The 22,924-nt window shown below is 35.2% G+C and overlaps 1 protein-coding gene across 1 annotated transcript in view; it reads left to right on the top strand.

Annotated features, from left to right (window-relative positions):
- The window catches only part of DSCAM (DS cell adhesion molecule), a 3,720,739-nt gene that overhangs the window by 1,601,582 nt on the left and 2,096,233 nt on the right, over window positions 1-22,924 (top strand). The window contains exon 4 of the mRNA XM_044071570.1: window positions 19,204-19,350. Within this exon, the coding sequence (XP_043927505.1) occupies window positions 19,204-19,350 (147 nt within the window). The remainder of the gene's footprint in view (window positions 1-19,203; window positions 19,351-22,924) is intronic.

Here is a 22,924-nt window from a genome sequence, read left to right on the forward strand (position 1 = left end):
GCTGAGCTATTCATGAAGTTTTAACCAGTTATCATTGTACTTTCACTATTTACAGTAAACCTCTGTCTAGTTTATACATCCATTTCTAGAACAGCTATCTTTGTAAGTCTATGCCTGGAATATACTGTTGATGAAAGGTAACACCGCAATACATTTCTTATATTGCAATGAATCTAAAAGTGTTTCCTGTTGTTTGGAATTTATATGACATTTGTCTGTTGCTTATAGACAGCAGTAATGCAAATATACAAACAGTTATGGTATTAAAGCAAGGGATAATTCACTATATGTTACTTCTCTTCATATTTTCTGTTGAATTCCAGGCTTGTTAGTCCTTAAAATAACAAAATAGTCACTGACTTTTGCTTGTTCATTGTAAATAGAGGATCATTTTGTCTTGTAGATTATTTTGCCATTTTTGTAGCATTCCGGTTGGTTTTTGGTACCGGAAGTGAGAGGAAGGTTCAGAGGTAAATGTTTAGTTCCTCTAAGACGTCGCAGAGATGGAGTTCTGTGTGGAGATTGCAAGCGTGAGGCAGTTTCTGACGCCTTCAATTCAAGGGATGAGGTATGAAGGTGGGAATACTTTACTAAAATTGCAGTTTTAGGTAAGGAAATACTCACGAATGTGTTATATTATCCACGTTTATCAGATACAGCTTTCGTGAAGTAAAGAAAAATGGCAAAATAGTGAACCAAAGCTTCAGGCAGTCCAAAACAGATACAGCATGCAAGTTTCACCTCAAAGCAGACCATACAAATGTCCACTATAGTAGATATCACCAAATTAAACAAACAGTATTTAGCCAAACAATGAAAATAGCTATTACAAGAGTTTATGGAGTTTCTTACAAATTCAAAACCAAGTGTACTGTGGGACACCTTCATACACAAGACACTGTACTTATACAGCACATTGCATAGTATGTAAGCAACATTTTATGATGTTTTTCACTGTTTATATGTTTAAAGTGAAAAACTAAAATACAGTTCAATTAATGGAGATTATTAATAAGTAATAAGTGAACATTATTAAAGTACCTCGCAGCATTTGTTATAATTGATAAGTACATTTATGTAGCTGCTTGTTATTAAGTTATATTATGAATTTATTACTGTCAAGTAAAGGATAAGATACATAGTTTTACCTTTTTTTATCTTTGTAGATGTCTTAATGAGGTCAAGGTATCTATTTGGAGGGTTTAAGAGAAAATTAAGTACATTTTGTTTATTTGTCTCTGGATTTCTTTTTGTCTTTCACAGATCAGTCAGATTTTGTTGCTTGTCTTTTTAATGTAGAAGTAGTATCCATTTGTTCTTCTGTAGTTATCAGATTTTTCTTTTTTATAAAAGTATTTGCTTCTTCAAGGGTTTTGAAGGTTCTTTTTCCCTCTGGCAGGCAAAGTCTTATTTTGGCAGGATATGTCAGTTGTGACTTGATACAAGGTTGCTTTAGTGTTTTAATAAGGGGAATGAAAGTTTTAATTTTTGCAAGAATAGCTGTAGAGTAGTCATTGTCAAATCTGACTATCTGGTCATTTATTTTCAGAGGAGAGAGAGCCCAAGCAGATTTTAAAATAAGATCCTTGTCCTGGCTGGATATAAGTTTTACTATAATTGATCTTGGATAAATGTTCTTGCTGTTGGGTGAAATTGTAGCTAGTGATCTGTGGGCTCGCTCGATACCAAAAGAGAGAGCCTCTGGTAAATTTAGTGTTTTAGGAAGCCATGCTGTTAAAAAATTAACCATAGTGTCTTCTTCCATTCCCTCTGGTATACCATAGATCCTGATATTGTTTCTTCTGGGCCGATTCTCTAAATCATCCACTTTATTAATGAGTTTGTTGTTTTGTTTTAGGAGATATTCAATGTTCTTCAATCCCTCTGTCAACCTGGAGTCAATATCTGAGACAGATTCTTCTATTGCTGATACCTGGATTTTTTGCTGTTTTAAGATATCGCTCAATATTTCAATTTGTTTATTGGAATCTTCTTTAATTCTGTCAGCGTTTGTGTCTAGTTTGTCAATTTTTGTTATTAGATCTTGAATCTTTGTCAGAATAGACTGTTATCTCTTTCATCAAGGAGTTCTCCTGTTATGTGGATTTAAGAAGATTCATCTTTCCCAACATATAGTTTTCCCTTTCTTCTTCTTGTTGATTTTGACAGGAAAATATAAAGATTACGAATTGAAAAATACACCAAAAGTGTTTGAATTCTAGTTTACAAATCAGTTGGTTTGAAGTTATTTTTGCTGATTTTCAGAAATAATTCCTGTCAGAATAGTTGTAAAGGTGCAGAGCAGAAAAATTGTGCTGCTTTCAGGCTTCCATCCAAGCCACACCCATTCCTTAGGATTTTGAGCACCATGTAGTACAGACCTGAACTTAAAACCTTTTGAAAAGCTGTGATGCACAATGAATGACTATATACAAACTATTTAAACAGAAAAGGTTTTTCACACAAAAAGACTCCAGTTTTAACACTTACCTGTTTTCCCGATCATAATTCTTAACAAGTCATAGATGGACACAAACATTTACCATATTCTGTAGTTATTTTTCTGTTAAGAAAGGTATACACGCTCAAGCATTCATTGAGCATGTAGCTTCATCTTGAAATATGGAATTTAATAATTAGAACATAGTGTCAGCTTATACTGTAACAATTCTAAGTATGATTTCTCATGGGTAAAAATTAATGATCTGAACATAGTGTCAACTTGTATTTTAATGATTCTAAGCATGATTTCTCATGGGTAGAAATTTAAGATGGAATAAGGCTAGACTGATCAGCTGTATGGTAGTTTGCATGAAAATCAGTGCTAGACAACAAGACATGAAATGACATGAAAGGGAAAATGCCCTGCGCACACAGAGACAGACATGGTTGTGCATTTATCACATTATTATAGCCCATAATTTACCATCAGTGAACAAAATGCAGCTATAATACTTTTGATTAGGCTGAATGATTAGAAACTGCTATGCCTGCAACTAGATGAATGACCAAGTGAAATGGTGTCTGACAATATTGCTAATTATTATTATTTATTTATTTATTTATCATTTGTTTACCAGGAAAGTCCGACTGGGACAGGGCCCTTTTTCAGCAGAGGCCCACTAAAAACCTAAGCTAATCTAAGTTGGAGGCCCAGGGAGAAAAGCTCCACAATGATACAACATCAACATACAAGTTAAACATAATACAACATTAACTGAACATAGAGATATTGTGATTATATAAATAACCAACATCATGCAAGATGGACATCATACAACATCAGTGGTACATCATATACCATCAGACAATGTTAGTTGTTCACATAATTATAGATTTACACAGTAGTACTGAGAAACAAAACAAATTCTGAATGAAACATTGATATGAAATAATGTAACAGAAAACAAAATTGTATACATGCAGGCATTTTGACTACTTATACTTAAAAAAAATGACAGATAACAGGGCTACTATACAGCAGCTTGTCTGAATTATTGTAGTGATCTGGGTATCAGTGTCAGTCGTATACCTACTTAATCTTAATCTTAATCTAGAGAGGTAACAATGTAATAAAAGATAGTTATGTTTGTGCAGAAGAGATGTCTATTAGTGGTGGGGGTTAGAGTTAGTCTGCTCTAGTACATGGGCACCTCCATTTCTTTGTTTGGTAGTTTCTAAGTAAGTTTTAAATTCAGCTAAATTGGTTATATTGATTGGTTGATTGTTTGTGGAATATTATTCCAAATTTTAACAATATAGTCTGAGTATAGAGAGTTACCTGCTACATTGCTGGATTTGGATAAAAACAGTAATGATTTATTATTGGATTGGAGTACTCAAGTGTGGTAGGGTACTAGCAGTCGCTGAAGAGCAGGAGTTTTTTTTCCGATTGGTTAAATCATTAATGGCTTTGGTTTACTTTCTGGTCTGGGTCATGAATGTTTTACAGTAGGTGGAAAGGAGGGAATGAGTGAATGAAAACAGCTTGGCATTTCCAGGTGGACTATGAGGTCTTATAGGCTGACAAAGTAACCCCTGTGAAGTGAGTGATTAATAATGACAGGGTCCATATGCTTCTGTATACTGGGAGTGTAGTAGCATGTGTACAAAGAATAGGGGTGCACATCATGAGAACTGGCCAAGCCTAGGTCAAGGGAGAGTGTGGTTAGCATAAATGGGTACTGGGATTTGCATAAAAGGACACATAGCCCATAGTGTTATGCCCCCATGACCTCACCACATTGTTTTAGCTTCAGAACTCTGTGCAGTGAATAACAAAAATATCTCACCATTAATGTTGGGTTCTGAAAGACAGAGATGTATGGTCTGGAAAAAATAACAAACTAAAACAACTGCAAGTACCAAATATTGGACCTAAAAGTCAAACGAAGGCTTCTCATCTAGGATGAAAGAAGGAATGCTGTATCTATGCTCTTGAGATCCCACCTGGAATGCTGCTGGAAGTGCAAGCAGCCACATTTCCAGAAGACTATCAGGTGTTATAGAAAAGTCCATGAAACATTACGCACAGTTACTGAAAAGTCACATAGCTACACAGCTAATAAATTACACATACTTTGGTAGCATTAATTCTAAAAAGCACTGAAAAAGGATATAGTTGTAACTATCACATATAATAAAGGTAGAAATCGGGCATATAACTTCAATGGCTCCTTATTAGCTAAGTACCTTTGTTTAGAACAAAAAAAAAAGCTAAGTAGCTTTGTTTAGAACAAAAAAAAAAAAAAAACAGCTCAAGGAACCATACAGAACACATTTGTTGAAGACAACAAGCCAGCAGGCTTTTGCAAATGCTTTTTTCCAGTTGGAAGAAACATCAGTGCAACAGCTTTTCATTAAAATATTTCCAATAATTGTGAAGCAATTAATCAATCAAACACATAGTTAAAGCTAACAACCTAAAATGTTTCATCTTTAAAATAGGATTAACATTGTTTGCGATATTTAATCCAAGACTTTTACCTGCCCTTAGTTCATTTATCCAGCGGTATCCTTTACATTCATTTTTGGCTATTATATCACCTCCTCTTAATACTATTGTTTCCTTGGTCTGACTTCTTATCAATTTGAAATGAAAAGCTCAGAACAGAATGGAGTAAGCACTTCTGTTTATTCAGAGACTGGTTGCCTAGTATTCCTTATAAGGCAAGTCCATCTGTATATGCAATGGAGAGCAACTTGAAATGGGCCCTAATAAGTATTAGGTAATATTAGGAGGTCAGTGTTTAAGATGTACTGCCTGGCTGGGTCTATATTATGATATCGCACGTTCAGAAGAGCAAATGACACATAATCGACCCCATGTAAGCAAAAGCTTACAACATCAAAACCTCAGAACAGTGATTTTTTTTTCCAAGGGAAAAAATCGCTGTTCCAAAAAAAACTTTAAAACATTACATAATGTGGGGGGGCTTCACCCCCCACCCCCATACTTAAATATACCAACTCTGAGATTGCACTACAGTGCTGAAAACAGCAAAGTAGCGAAAGCGGGCAAGCAACTTCTTTCCCAGGGAAAGAATTTGCTGCAAAGCTGCTTCGCTATTTTGCCTTTTCGTGCTTTTCAGTTCGACAAACATGTATTCGACAACCTGCGTCTCCGACACCATAATAGGGAGCTGCCTAGCTGAGGACATGTGAATGACTGGTGGAACTAGTCTTTCCTACTTTATGGATTCATTCTGTTATTTAGCCAGCTGAAGAATACCAGATACCTTTTTATTTATATATAATGCACAGATATCACTGACTGTAATATAATCCATCTAAAGCTAGTATGACACTGATTTTATCTGGTTAACTTACAGTGTTTACAATATTCCTATTAGCCAAATGATGACACAGAAACCTAAAATGGCAGGGACTGCTACACAAAGAACAAACACCAAAGAAGTTACTGTATGAAAACTATTCCTATATAAATGTATATATTTGTTTTAGAACCTAAACTGTATATATATATATATATATATATATATATATATATATATATATATATATATATATATATATATATATATACATATAAAATGTACACCAACATTAGCTTGAGGATATAACTGCTTGTATCCAAAATGACTGAAATACAGACTTGTAAAAAAACACTTAAAACATATTTTCTGCCTCCCCTGCACCACTACACCCCAGTCATCCATATTTTTGCATACTTTCTCCAAGATTTCTCTGACTTAGAGAAAGAGAAAAATGCTCTGCAAAGTGCTAAAACAAATTATAAAATGGTTTTATCCACTTTAACTGATGAAAAGACAGTAGTGCACCAAAGCATATCACATTATAATAAAAATGTATTTCTGTAGTTTTAGCACAGAAAAGCTAGTTCTTTTAACCCTAGTCACCTCACTTGCATTTAAGGTAATCTGCACTCTAAGTTTATGCATCAACACACTGATGAATAGATGATGTTAAATTTATTGCAGGGTCACTGTTGTTCAAAATGTATTTTGTTGTCACCAAAATAATGATGACACTTTAGCACCAGAAATCATGTCCATAATAACTTTGCAAGCAAGATAGACACCTGAATTTTGCATCATATAATTTGTTGCATATTGCTTGCAATTATGAGCTGCAGTTTTTACTACCTTTGAATTCACTGACTTTCTTACACTTGTAAGTTGCTTCTAGAAAGAAAGCAATGCATACTCTTATGGAATCCAAAACATTGTCATTCAAATTCCAAGCAATAGTGCATAAATATGTAAAGAGTATTCCAGGGTTCTCTTTGATTTCTGCCAGCCTCTCCATTAACTCATTAATGCACAAATGAAGGCAGTCATATAGTTAAAGTAGTAAGTTACTGAATTGAATACTATTCTTGTTGAGTGTTTCATCCTTACCATGTAATGGATGATTAATAGTAAAAAAATCACAATATTAGCAGAGGCTAATCCAAGTATGTACTGTAGACCTTGCCTTTTTGACTGCAGTGGTTCCATAACTTTTCATGCAGCCTGACGTAATTCATGCTATCCTAAATGAATTGTTGGATTTTCTAGTTTACTTACGTCAGTAATATTTCGAAAGGCTGTCTTTTTTCATTTGATTCTGTTCTGATATTTACATACTTTTTTGTTAAAAATAAATTATTTTTTGTGGGGATTATGAAGCTTTTGCCTAAGCATACTAGAAACATTTATCAATCTTGGGATGCATGCTTTTATCACCTGTGCCATTACAATGGGAATAGCTTGCCTAACTGGTCTCTACAAACTAGACATGGACATTTTAAATGGATCCTTGTCAGAGTGATTCTGAGTTGGGATCCTGTCTTTCATAAGATGATTTTCTTGTTTAAAATCTATTATTTTTATGAATTTTGCAAGCATGTCACATGAGTGTATATACCATGAAAACAATCTCACATGGTTCCATTACACAAATAAAAGGAGGCACTGCTCTAAACTAATTATTGATCCATAACTTTCACCCCCTATCGAAAGTGCTATAGAGTTACAAATATAAATACATTCTAAAACACCTAACAATAATTTACTCCTCCCTGTACAACATAGTATTGGACCAGGATACAGCACAGAAATAACTTTAACTTCATTGCTTAATATAGATAATGCAAACATAAACCAAGGACAAATAATTGTCTAAGTTTTCTTATATATACCCTAAATATTCGTTATTGTGTCACACCCCCAAATATTTGCAGGCATATCTAAACTAGGTATGAATGATTCTGTACTACAATGGTTTTGAAGTTAACTAATTCTCGGTGCTTAGTCTGTCCACTGATATAACACCCAGTCCTCTTTTCTGCCTATAAAAGTATGGGTTCCCCAAGGATAGACCTGAACCCCTGACCATTTAACATCATTATAAATTCAAATTTTGCTCCATAGAAGAAACCAGCATTATTCAAAAAACAGATGATTCAACATTAGTATGTTCTGCACCCTTATCAACCAACTTCAGAAATTATAGAAGTAACACAAATGAAGGCAAAAGGCAAACTGATCCACTCCCAAGTATTTTAGCATTTTTGTTTATAAAATACAAACTTCCTCAGAATAAAAACTTAAAAACTTGAACCATCCTGGCCAGCTCATTTACATATGTACTAAAGATCATGTGATAAAACTTGCCTCAGTTTGAAACCAGCATTTAAAGATATATTACATTCATTGCATACTTCCACACTGCTAAGCTACACAAACACATATTAACATATAGTATTGCTAAGATAACTAAAATGCCACTACTAAATAAATTCTTATATATGTAAATAAATAAATGCATATGTGAATCTAGCTATCATGCTACCTATACCATGTATAATATACAAAAAATGCTGACTTTAACACAGTGTATGCCTCATGAACATAATTATACCAAGATAGCAAACTTATCTTTCAGTCTCAAAACAGGACTGATGGAAACCACACCATTTAGTCCTGGTTAACTTGTTGCATCAGTTCACAGTTGCCATTTCAGTTCCTTAAATTCTAAAAAAGCCTCTATAGGACCCCCTCTTTCACCTATATCAACATGATCTATAATAATATATTTAAAATGATGGTCTGCAAAGATGTTCTTGGAGTCTTTTTTACTAATATCATATTGATGTTGATATATTCTGGTTTTAAAGCTATTTTTGTCTTAACTATGTAAAAACATGGGCATTTTTGACAAATATCCATATAAATAACCAGTTTGCTGTTACAGTTATATCTCTTTTTCAGCCTTATTGTTCCAAAATGAGCTGAGTGGATTTCATTCTGCTCTAATATATATTTGCATTGTGGACAATGCCCACATTTACTCATTTCTCCACACAATTCATCATACTTAGGTTTTTCTAACATGATTCTAATACGTACATCATTTTTATAAGAGATGTGTGGGCCCACCAATTTCTTATAATGTGGGTCGGTGTCAAAAACACACCATTTTTTTGTAAACATTTTTCTAATATTACCATATTGCTTGTTAAATGTTAAAATCATTGCATTCGTATGATCCACTTTAGCAGTATTAGATATAGTATTCATACTAGTGTGTCTATCAGAGCCCAGCAATGGTAGGAAGTGTCCACTAGCTCTTTTCTGAGTTACCTCATTACCTATGTTGTCTATAAACAGTGTTGGGTAGACTCTACTAACAATCAATATATTTTTGAGAATATTGGTCTGAAAAAGATATTCATCATAATCTGATACCATTCTAGCACGATGAAGATATTTATTTAGTAGTGCCATTTTAGTTATCTTAGCAATGCTATATGTTAATATGTTTTTGTGTAGCTTAGCAGTGTGGAAGTATGCAATGAATGTATATGAAAATGCATGTGTTACTAATTGCAGATGTAATATATAATTTAAATGCTGGTTTCAAACTGAGGCAAGTTTTATCACATGATTTTAGTGCTTATATACATGAGCTGGCTATGATGGATCAAGTTTTTAAGTTTTTATTCTGAGGAAGTTTGTATTTGATAAACAAAAGCGCTAAATAAATACATGGGAGTGGATCAGTTTGTGTTTTACCTTCATTTGTGTTACTTCTACAGTTTGTGTGTGTTGTGGAAGTTTTGAACTTCAAAAATTATTACAGATATATTTCCCCCTATGGTACTTTAGCTACAATAATCGCAACTACTCTTAAATTAAAAAAAAAGTTATTATTCATTGCCTTCAACATATCAGTTTTATAATTCAAAATGAAATAAAAAGCTTGTCATTAAATAACACACTGAATGGTGCACAGTGATGGTTATCCCACTCCACAAAGGGGGAGCCACAACAGACCCTGGAAACTACCACCCCATTAGCCTGACGAGCCTCATCTGCAAGGCCATGGAACATATCATCATGGAACTTATAAAGACATTGGTAATCTCCAAACACTGGACCTCACTCAATTCGTGTTTGTAAAAGGAAGACATCTGGACAGAGGAAGGATGACAAGGAGACATGGTGGTGGAATGAGGAAGTACAGGAGAGTATACAGAGAAAGAGGTTGGCAAAGAAGAAGTGGGATTGTCAGAGAGACGAAGAAAGTAGACAAGAGTATAAGGAGATGAGGTGCATGGCAAAGAGAGAGGTGGTGAAGGCTAAGGATAAGGCATATGAGGAGTTGTATGGAAGGTTGGACACTAAGGAGGTTGAAAAGGACCTGTACCAATTGGCTAGACAGAGGTACCGAGTTAGGAAAGATCTGCAGCAGGTAAAGGTGATAAAGGATAATAAGGGAAACATACATGCAAGGAGAGTGTGTTGAGGAGATGGAAAGAGTACTTTGAGGAGTTGATGAATGAAGAGAATGAGAGGGAGAGAAGGTTGGATGATGTGGGGATAGTGAATCATGAAGTACAATGGATTAGCAAGGAGGAAGTAAGAATAGCTATGAAGAAGATGAAGAATGGAAAGGCTGTTGGTCCAGATGAAATACCTGTGGAAGTATGGAGGTGTTTAGGTGAAATGGCAGTGGAGTTTTTAAACAGATTGTTTAATGAAATCTTGAAAAGTGAGAGGATGCCTAAGGAATGGAGAAAAAGTGTTTTGGTACCAATTTTTAAGAATAAAGGTGATGTGCAGAGCTGCAGTAACTACAGAGGGATTAAATTGATCAGTCAGAGCATGAAGTTGTGGGAAAGAGTAGTGGAAGCTAGGTTAAGATGGGACGTGATGATTAGTGATCAGCAGTATGGTTTCATGCCGGGAAAGTGCACTACAAATGCAATGTTTGCTCTGAGAGTGTTGATGGAGAAGTACAGAGAGGGTCAGAAGGAGTTGCATTGTGTTTTTGTGGATTTAGAGAAAGCATATGACAGGGTGCCTAGAGAGGAGTTGTGGTATTGTATGAGGAAGTCGGGAGTGTCAGAGAAGTATGTAAGAGTGGTACAGGATATGTACGAGGGTAGTGTGACAGTGGTGAGATCTGCAGTGGGAGTGACAGATGCATTTAAGGTGGAGGTGGGATTACATCAAGGATCAGCTCTGAGCCCTTTCTTATTTGCAATGGTGATGGACAGGTTGACAGACGAGATCAGACAGGAGTCCCCATGGACTATGATGTTTGCAGATGACATTGTGATCTGTAGTGAGAGTAGGGAACAGGTGGAGGAGACCCTGGAGAGATGGAGATATGCTCTAGAGAGAAGAGGAATGAAGGTCAGCAGGACTAAGACAGAATATATGTGTGTGAATGAGAGGGAGGGTAGAGGAATGGTGAAGATGCAAGGAGTAGAGGTGGTGAAGGTGGATGAGTTTAAATACTTGGGATTAATAGTTCAGAGTAATGGTGAGTGTGGAAGAGAGGTGAAGAAGAGAGTACAGGCAGGATGGAGTGGGTGGAGAAGAATGTCAGGAGTGATTTGTGACAGACGAGTACCAGTAAGAGTGAAAGGGAAGGTCTACAAGAGGGTAGTGGGACCAGCTATGTCATATGGGTTGGAGACAGTGGCACTGACAAAAACACAGGAGTTTAAGCTGGATGTGGCAGAGTTAAAGATGTTAAGATTTGCATTGGGTGTGACGAGGATGGACAGGATTAGGAATAAGCATATTAGAGGGTCAGCCCAGGTTGGAAGGTTTGGAGACAAAGCCAGAGAGGCAAGATTACATTGGTTTGGACATGTGCTGAGGAGGGATGCTGAGTATATTGGGAAAAAGATGCTAAGGATGAAGCTACCAGGTAACAGGAAAAGAGGAAGGCCTACGATAAGGTTTATGGATGTGGTGAGAGAGGACATGCAGGTGGTTGGTTTGGCAGAGCAAGATGCAGAGGACAGGAAGAAATGGAAACAGATGATCCATTGTGGTGACCCCTAATGGGAACAGCTGAAAGAAGATGATGATGATGTCTCCTAAACCTGATAGACTTCATTGAAGCAGTCAGCAAAGCCATAAACAAGGCTAAGGTGATCCACACAGCCTATCTAGATCTTGCCAAGGCTTTTGACACTATCCCCCACTCTGGAATTATAGATGAACTCACTAAACTAGGTATAAATCCCTATGTCACAAGATGGGTTGCCAACTGACTCCCTGACAGAACCCACATTGTGAAAGTAGCAGACTCCAAATCCAACTTCAGACCAGTGGCAAGTGAAGTACCACAGGATTCAGTCCTGGGTCCTCTCCTGTTTGGTATCTACTTCTCTGAAGTACAGGCTAACACAGAAGGTCTTTGGCTAATGAAGTTCACAGATGTCTGCAAACTAGGAGCCATAATCGAAACTCCTAAAGATGTGGACATCCTACAAAAGGGCCTCACTGAGACAGATGCCTGGTGTCAAAGCCATGGCCTCAAGCTCAATGCCAAAAAGTGCATTGCTATCCCCTTTGGTAAAAACTCTGTACCCATGAACTACCACATAGGAGGTAGTCTACTTAACACCGGAACTATGATATGAGACCTTGGGATACAGGTGGACAGTAGTCTCTCCTTTGAGTCAGGAAATCCTTCTATGTGGCACACCTCATCACAAAATGTTTCTCATCCAGGTAAAAAGAGGTCATTTTTCCCCTCTACTTGACACTCATCAGACCCATTATAGAGTACAATGCCCTTTTGGTATGTACCTCACAAGACATCTACAAAAACTGAAAAGGCCACAGAAATACCTCACAAAGAGGATTACTGGCCTCAAACAGATGCCCTACACAGACCATCTCAAAAAACTTCAGCTTTACTCTGCTGCAATTCCTCCAAGTTACATGCTCTAGGGACCTAAACATTGTCACCACAATAAACAGAACATGCTGGAAGGATAGATTCCTGTCCCAGAGACTTCCCATACTCTGAAACAAACTACCTATCTATATCAAACAAAGCTCCTCATTAGCACTCTTCATGAAAAATCTTGATGATTGGATGGGAAATAGGAAATTCACCCCTGGGCTCATTTCTGCAGCTCTGCTCAACAAGGGCACAGGAAAATAATTTTCTTGAGTGGCGAAAGCCAGGGTAGCTTTTTGGCTAGGCTTATTTAGGCCCTAGAGCCAATAGCCTAGTACCTACCTATGAATAAACCTATGAATAGATAAAGCATATCAAGTTATTATTGGTTACCAATTACCAGAATCAGCCAACATATCACCTGTATGATTAATAAAATTAGACAATAACTTTATAAAACCAAAATTTACCTTACAAAGTGTAGTCAATCAATTGCAGTTCAAGCGCTTCTATTTTCTCAGATTATTCTATGATCCTGCTATCCTACTAAATATTAAATAGCCCACCTAAAATGCTACAACAGTCTTTCACCAAAATAACTAAATTCACAACAAACCTCCTAAACAGAACTCACCATTGCCATGCACTGAAACAACTAGAATGGCTTGCTCTTCAGAATAATGTCTTTGTTCGGTTGAAAATGGCCCACAGAATAGCACAAACCTAATAACTGTCCCACATTAAAACACCTAATAAAAAACTACACTCCAACCATACAAGCTCAGTCTGAAAATTAAAACGTTGTACTAGTAGAGAATAAAGCAGCTAACATTGCTCACTACTTATTTTTTCCTTATTCCTTAAAACTCAAAGTAATGTATATATTCTGTGTGAGCTTTCCTCCGAGGTCCTCTTCCAAAAAAGGGGTCTTGTGCCCATTCAGACTATCCCTGTAAACAAATGCTAATAAATGCATATTATTCTCCATCTCTGCAGTAAAATAAGGAACTCAGTACCAAATTATATCAGAAAAGTATTAAACCTCAAAATATTCTAATCACAAGTAGCAATGTATAATAAAGTAGTCCTGCACATGTTCTACACCACATTAACACATTGAATAAATGAATACCATCAAAAGTCACTATACCTACTCACATTTCTTATTTTGATTACTCCATCCTTCATAACAAAACATATACATAATCAGTACATAATCACTATATTTTCACTTTTTCTTTTCCTTTCTCTAACTCTTTCTTAACAAAATATTAGTCTTTATATTATTACTACAATAAAACATAACTACTAGAACTATCACAATTACTTAGCTGTTATTCTTGTCTTAAATGTATGCCCTCTTTAAAATAACAAACCATATTGAAATGATTATGAAAGACATATGATGTTGACCATATAATGTATAAATACTTCTAAATATATAAGTGCAACAGTTTAAATACACGTAAATTGTAAATACCTTTGTATGCAGATCAGATGTAAAAGTTATTGCTGTTTCTGCTGTGCTTGTATAAATCACAGTGTTTGAGTCTCTATGGCTATTTCCTTAGGATGCCTATGCAAAGGGTTGCACCCAGTGAGACAGTTTCATTAAAAATTCAAATAACTAGGTAAATAAATAAACACATACAACAATACTAATAAATACAGGCTGCATTTCCAAATCAGTAGTAGATAACATTTTTATGTTTTTACTTTATTTTCAGTTTAGGTACACATGCTTTAAAATGACAGTATGTTTTGTGTAAAGGCAACGCAGGTATAGCAGTTTCCAGTACTAAATAAGGTAGTGTGAGGAAACTGGACAACTGCTGACTGATGCATCTCTCTGGCTGCATTATTTATTAACTGTACCCTGATTTGCTTTTCTTATATATAATTATTCATTACACGCTTGGTGTACCACAAATTTATTACACACATTTTAAGTACCCAAAGAAAAATTTATTGTGATAATTTTTATGCATTTATTAACTGATTAAGTGAAGCCCTTAGTTTTTTAAACAAATTTTATGGTTGCACTGATTGCCTTAAATGCTGTATTTAATTGGTTTTAATAGGTTTTAAAATGCTATTGGTGTATTCCAACTACTTAAATATGCTTACTGCTGGTAGCTACTCACTCTGATGAAGTCTTGTTTAAGCATATGTAAGATGAAAGCACTCAGTCAACACTGTATATTTGTGTTTTAATATTTTAAGTATCATTGCTAAGGAATAAATGTGTGGTTTTAAGATGAATGATTTCCATTTTCTTTTTTCATTAGTCTGACTATGTGTTTCCTTTTGTTATTGTGACTGTTGAACTTCTCTGCATGTATACTCATATTTTATTATATTGAGTTCCAATTACTAGTTTTATGTGTGTTATCACGTTCATGCAACTGCAACTTTTTTTTTACTTATTTGAAGTGTGTGCTTTTTTAAGTTTTGTGATTTCACTTCCTCTTCCTGCCTGCAGTGAATTTCTTTGTTTTCTTCAGAAGGTTATTTTTTTTTACATTTTTAAAATTAATTTTACTGTTGATGATCAGCTAATATACTTCCACGTGAGTTCCTAATACTTGTGTTGCCATGATTCATTTAATATGTGTCAGAATCCTAATTTCTATATTGTTTTATTTATTTTTTATATATTTGTAAAGATTCAGTAATGTATTTGAGATGGTGCATGCTTCTGGTATTTGTTTCAGTGGTTTGCTGATTAGTTTTGCTTTTGCAGCTTTTCTGTATTAGATAATTTTCTACTGATAAATACATTTTGAGGATGATGGCAGCTTGCACTGAAGATTTTCACTACTGATGGCTTCAAGATATCTTATTAATTTAACTTGTATTTCAAGGAAGGATTGTGTGTTTTTTAGAGGGACACACACACACACACACACACACACACACACACACACACACACTCATGCACACACACATACACACAAACATATAAGGTGGACTGCATTTTGTCTGAAATGATTCAAGATTCATTGGGTGAAACAAACTGGAAAACGATCTGAAACTACAATTCAATGAAAAAGAAAAAAAAAACATGCTTTTGTGACAGTATAGAGGGAGGGTGAAGAGGGGGGATGACTGTGGCAGAGAGAGACCAAGTGTGAGACAGACAAAAAAGAGAGACAGAGATGAAAAGATGTGTCTTTGTGGCTATATACTAAGTGGGAACTATTAGAGACTGAAGTATCCATGAAACTTTCAGTATCATTCCATTTAAAACAACTTTACTTACATACTTACTGCAGCAAGTGGACAGTTTTTGACCCAGTAATTTTGAGTTTGAATACATTATCTGCCTTTATAGTATTACTTTTTTCTCTGATATGTTTGTTTACTCAGTTTCAACACACAGAATAGCTGTTATGCAATGGTTTCTTCTGGATGCATGACTTTAACAATTCTGCTTAGTTGCATTTCCAGAATCAAGTTTTATTAGCATTCAGTAAGTATGCTGTCAAGTTAGATCAATTAACCACCAGAACAGACTGACAATTTTTTATCCGGTAAATTAAATAGTGTAATTACGGTATAGGATGCTTAACTGTCAGAAAACAGATACTTCTGCGAAAAACTGGTTACAAATACTTAGTGCTTTTAACTGCGTTGGTCTCATATGGTAATATTAAAGAATATTGTTTACTTAACTGCCTATTTTTCTGTGTAACACTACTTTTCTTTGCTCAAAATAAGCCTTTTTCTAATCTGCAAAGGCATCAACCATGTTTGCCCTAAATGACAATTCTTCTAATTCAAAAATTATAAATGTTGATGAGTGGAACACCATTCCAAATGAGAAAGTAAGACATAATATTATTGTGAATAATGCATTGCATTTTAATATGTATATGCAACACTTGAAGGACAAAGAAATATATGCAATGGTAAATATTAATGTATATAATGCAAGCTTTAATTTAATCTGTGGATAACCAATAATGGTGTGCATCTGGATTATTTTGCAGTTAATAATATGCAGAATAAATATTTCCCAATACTAGTAGGCTACCCTATGTTTGACCATTTGCTAAAAATACATAAATACATTGGTAACTCTCCAGATGGCAAGATTGTAGTGAAATATAAGGCATATGTGAAAATGTAGGATGCATTATTAGTAAAATGTAATGGCATGACTTGAGATTTGGATGTAATAACCACTACAATCATCTCTTTGTATTGTTTAACCTTTGCTGTGCAAAGTTTGTATCCTAATGTTAAAGATATGGATGGGGATAGGGTTTTAAGATATTTTTTCTGATGCTCCCATGTTGTACTATGTTATTGAATTGGTGGAATTCTGTTTACATAACAACTACATTGTTCTTAATGCAAATATAGATCATCGGTTTAGAGGTATAGCTCTATCTTATGACAGTTTATTGATGGGGATCTATGAAATTACATGCATTTGTGCTTCTCAGTTTTCCAGAATTCTGTTATACATTATTGCCTTTATATGAATTATTTATTTTTTATGTATATGTATTTATACTCAAGTACAAGAATTTATATATTGCAATGTTCTGATCTGAGGTTGTACAGAGGCTGTAATATAGGAATGTAGATTTTTGCATATTGTATTACGAGAAATAATGCTATTAATTCCAGAATTTTTAGGAAACTTTCTGAAACTATTGCTTGATATGTGACAAGCCACCATTCCTCACATTTAATTAGTTCCTTGCCATTTGGAGACATGTTGAGAATTAGAAAATCTTGTATTATTATAATGAAATGTTGGCTTGTGATGGATATATTCAACATATGTGGGTATAGTAAAGACAATACAACCAAGATTCATGATAAAGTATGCAAACTAAGATTGGGACAAGTCTTGGGTATTTCAGGAAAAATTTATCATTATAAAAAAAATTTTTGGAAGGGAAATACCCTAAGTCTCCAGATAAACTACAGGGTCATTCTGTAAATGAAAATAATTTGCTGTTGATATGATTGCTGATGTTATTAAAGAACACTGATATAGTTTGCTACAAAAGAGATATCTCTCCAACCATTTGTATAAGAAAAACATATTTCCCATAAAATGGGATGGGATTTGGCTGACGTATTGGTCTATAGTAACTTTAAATATAAGGCAAATTTTGAGACATTTTTGTAAAACTAAATTTAAGGGTTCTACCCATTCAAGTAGTTGCTCTATAGTTTCATTCTTTGATAGCAATAGTGGAATATGTCTTGAGGTTCATAATTCATTTTTATGATTCTGAGCAGGTAATATATACTGTTAAGTGTTTGTAATTTATTTCATCTTAGTCAGATAAAAGGAAAGCCCAATTGTTGAACATTTTTTTAATTTTCATATTAGCAAAATATGTGGCATTCACACGGGCTTGTTATAAATAAATGTGCATCAGTCAGAAGTCAGTCATCTGGAGAAGATGCATTTACATTAATATACCGTTAGTATATTGAAATATAAAGCATTGATACCTAGTGGTTTGAATAGGAAAATGAATAGTAAGTATTTGGTATGAATTGTTTTATTTAATTGTGTAAATGACATGATTTTATATACTTTGTGTGTGATTCTTTTCTCATTTTCCAATGAAGGTGTTTAGACAAGGTGCTAGAAGTTGGATTTTTTTTTAGATTTTAGTGTGTTTGCAATCCTTTTGTTATTAGTAATAACATTTTGCTTTTAGTCATTTTGTATTACCCTAGTATTTATCCTAATGACAAAATGACCTGATTCAGCCACTAGTACTCTGTATTTGCACAGCCACATAAAGCCCTCAGTGCACCTGGGCAACCAAAACTTAATTAGTAGGCCAATTTCCAGTTGGAACTGGTCTGTAGAAGAAGAAGATTGTAAGTATTAACTTGCTGTGCTTTCTTCAAAAAGAGGGAAATGGAACAAGTACCACAGCGTTGGTGGCTGAATCCATTCTGCAGACTAGGGCGCCTATGGCTGTTTTGTCCATAGTGCAGTGGGGTGGGGCATATCCATTTGATAATGTACATTTGAAGAAAAAAACACATACATCTCAACAGCCCATTGCACACCTGTCTCTGGGGTATGCAGACATTCATAGGGAATGCTAAAACTTATGGAATGAAATACTGATCCCTAGTGCATGGATGATGGTTCCCACTCATAGAATCACCCATATCCCTATGGGAATTAATGTTTGGTAGAGGATGATAAAACAAAAGTAATCTAAACCTGAAACTTTCATAATGCTGACATGTTTAAACCTGCATCATTTTTCTAACTTCATAAGAGTGTTTAGTAAAACCATTATCTCTTGCCTATAACACAGAAAACTTGAAGAACAAAATGGTAATTATAATTTAGGGCTATCAGTCGTATTGCAGTAAGCATTACATGACAGAATGCTAAATGTTTTGAATCAAGATTTTAGCCAGGAAGTCTTTCTGAGACTGTAACAATAATGCAGTATTTGATTTGCATCGCATTACTTTCATGTCATATTCCTTAATAAAAACAAAGGGTAATATTTATTTTGTTATTTTCAGGATCTAGATTTCTTATCACATCCACTGGAGCCTTGTATATTTTGGATGTGCAGCACGAAGATGGAATGTGTAACTACCGATGTATTACACGGCACAAATATACTGGAGAAACCAGACAGAGCAACAGTGCCCGGCTCATTGTATCTGGTGAGACCTTTATTTTACTAAGTGAAGTTAATGAAAAATAGTATATTTTTGAAAGTACATTAAAAATTCATAAAAGCCACTATAATGACACTGATGCACTAAATGAATATATAAAAATGAAAAGAGAATTATTTGCTATTCATGATGCATATACCTCTAGAAATTGTAGGTTCTGTTTATGATTGGAATCCAAACTGTAGTTCTCTAACTATATGGTTGTGAATAATAAGATGATAGTTTTAAATATGAGAATAACTTATGGTAATTTTTATCATCATTATTGTGATGATTGGGTCAATGAATTATTTTTCTTCCATGTCGTTAAAATCAACAAATTTCATCTGGAATTCAGAACATTCAGGGAAAGGTAGAGAAAATACAATATGTTGATTACAATTACCTTTCTATCCCTCAACAATATAAAGAATCATTTGCTAATTATGATTATTGGAATGCAGAAGTAATTCTCACTTAATCTTCCCTATTTCATAATATTATAAGGTATGATGAATAATTATGAAAGTCATTCAGGACCAGGAAGGCAAAGCAGTACCTTAGTGATCAGGAAGTCCCCCCCCCCACACACACACACACAAAGTAAAAAATAAAATAATGTCTGTCAAAAATGACATTTGAATTTTATAATGTATATTAGCCAGAATTCAAGGAAGCAACATTCTTTTATTCTTTCAATTTCAATAAAGTAGTATGGCCCATTTAATTGTAAGTGTGTATGCTGTTTTCTTTACTTAAACTTGCAGTATTATAGGTTGCTTAATGTACAGCAGAATTTAAGCTAAAGAGTTAGACGTTTCTTGTTTTAGTTCGCATTTACATAATAGATTTATGTCAGTTATATATGCACTGAGATATACTTATTCAAAAGCAATGATTTCAATGTAATTGCTATATAATTATTGCTTTGTCTTTTTGTTTTTGATCTTCAAAATGCAAATATAAATCACACGTAGACATGCTCATTTTTAATAAAAACAAATGCATTACCAATATATTCTTTGTTATTGACAGCATGTAATGTATTCCTCTTTCTTTCTCCCTCCCCTTATGTGTGTGTGTGCGTGTGTGTGTGTGTGTGTGTGTGTGTGTGTGTGTGTGTGTGTGTGTGTGTGTGTGTGTGTGTATATATATATATAATATATATATATATATATATATTTATATAATATATATATTTATATATATATATATATATATATATATATATATATATATATATGTATGTATATTTCATCTATCTGTTTATATCTATATCTATATCTAATCTATCCATATTTAGCTATCTATCTATATATATATATATATATATATATATATATATATATATATGGGATTCTGTAAGATCATACATTAGATTGACTTACTTATCAATTTCAAAAGATCATCAGAACATGTGTATGCTGTTGTTCATAATTTCTAACCATGCAGTCCAGAAGCTATTGCCCCCCTTTACTTCTCATGAGGGGGCCAATAGCCCCACATATCCCACAAAAAAAAAAAAAAAAAAAAAAAAAAAAATGTCATCCCTTTGAATTTCATAACATTGAGACCAAAACATCTAAATCCCAAAACACTGAAAACCAAAAACATTGAAAACTTAGAACATTGAAAGTGTGCTTCATAACATTGAAAACTAGAATGCATATGTAAATAATATCCTCTCCACCTATAACAACAACTAACTAACAAACACAGTTTCTACTACGTTGCTGAGGGTGGCAAGCCCCCCTGCACCCCCATATGGGGGGCTCTACCCCCACACCCCCCATAAATTAAATATACCAACTCCAAAATCACACTTCTTCTGCTTTTGACTTTTCTTGGTTAGGGGTCACCACAGCGGATCACCTGTTTCCATTTCTTCCTGTCCTCTGCATCTTGCTCTGTCACACCAACCACCTGCATGTCCTCTCTAACCACATCCATAAATCTTAACATCTTTAACTCTGCCACATCCAGCTCTGACCCTGCCTTTTTGTCAATGCCACTGTCTCCAACCCATATAACATTGCTGGTCTCACTACCCTCTTGTAGATCTTCCCTTTCACTCTTACTGGCACTCGTCTGTCACAAATCACTCCTGACACTCTTCTCCACCCACTCCACCCTGCCTCTACTCTCTTCTTCACCTCTCTTCCACACTTGCCATTACTCTGAACTGTTGATCCCAAGTATTTAAACTTATCCACCTTTGCCACCTCTACTCCCTGCATCCTCACCATTCCTCTATCCTCCCTTTCATTCACACACATATATTCCATCTTAGTCTGGCTGACCTTCATTCCTCTCCTCTCTAGAGCATATCTCCACCTCTCCAGGATCTCCTCAACCTGTTCCCTACTCTCACTACATATCACAATGTTATCTGCAAACATCATAGTCCACGGGGACTCCTGTCTGATCTCGTCTGTCAACCTGTCCATCACCAGTGCAAATAAGAAAGGGCTCAGAGCTGATCCTTGATATAATCCCACCTCCACCTTAAATGTATCTGTCACTCCCACTGCAGATCTCACCACTGTCACACTACCCTTGTACATATCCTGTACCACTCTTACATACTTCTCTGCCAGTCCCGTCTTCCTCATACAATACCACAACTCCTTTCTAGGCACCCTGTAATATGCTTTCTCTAAGTCCACAAAGACACAATTCAACTCCTTCTGACCTTTTCTGTACTTCTCCATCAACACTCTCAGAGCAAATATCGCATCTGTAGTGCTCTTTCCTGTCATGAAACCATACTGCTGACCACTAATCATCACCTCCCTTCTTAAGCTAGCTTCCACTACTCTTTCCCATAATTTCATGCTGTGACTGATCAGTTTTATCCCTCTGTAGTTACTACAGCTCTGCACATCACCCTTATTCTTAAAAATCGGTACCAAAACACTTTTTCTCCACTCCTCAGGCATCCTCTCACTTTCCAAGATTTCATTAAACAATCTGGTTAAAAATTCCACTGCCATTTCTCCTAAACACCTCCAAGCTTCCACAGGTATGTCATCTGGACCAACAGCCTTTCCATTCTTCATCCTCTTCATAGCTATCCTTACTTCCGTCTTGCTAATCCATTGCACTTCCTGATTCACTATCCCAACATCATCCAGCCTTCTCTCTGTCTCATTGTCTTCATTGATCAGCCTCTCAAAGTACTCCTTCCATCTGTTTAACACATTCTCCTCGCTAGTTAGTACGTTTCTCTCATTATCCTTTATCACCCTTACCTGCTGCACATCTTTACTAGCTCAATCCCACTATCTAGCTAATCGGTACAGGTTCTTTTCTCCCTCCTTAGTGTCCAACCTTTCATAAAACTCTTCATATGCCTTATCCTTAGCCTTCTCCACCTCTCTCTTTGCCATGCACCTCATCTCCTTGTACTCCTGTCTACTTTCTTCATCTCTCTGACAGTTCCACTTCTTCTTCGCCAACCTCTTTCTCCGTATACTCTCCTGTACTTCCTCATATACCAACTCCAAGATCACACTACAGTGGAAAAAGGTTAATTAATTTCCTAACCTCACTATATCACAATCACCATACACTGAGGCTA

Source organism: Protopterus annectens, chromosome 5.part0 (assembly GCF_019279795.1).
Source record: "Protopterus annectens isolate FY-2018-M chromosome 5.part0, PAN1.0, whole genome shotgun sequence".
Lineage (NCBI taxonomy): Eukaryota > Metazoa > Chordata > Ceratodontiformes > Protopteridae > Protopterus > Protopterus annectens.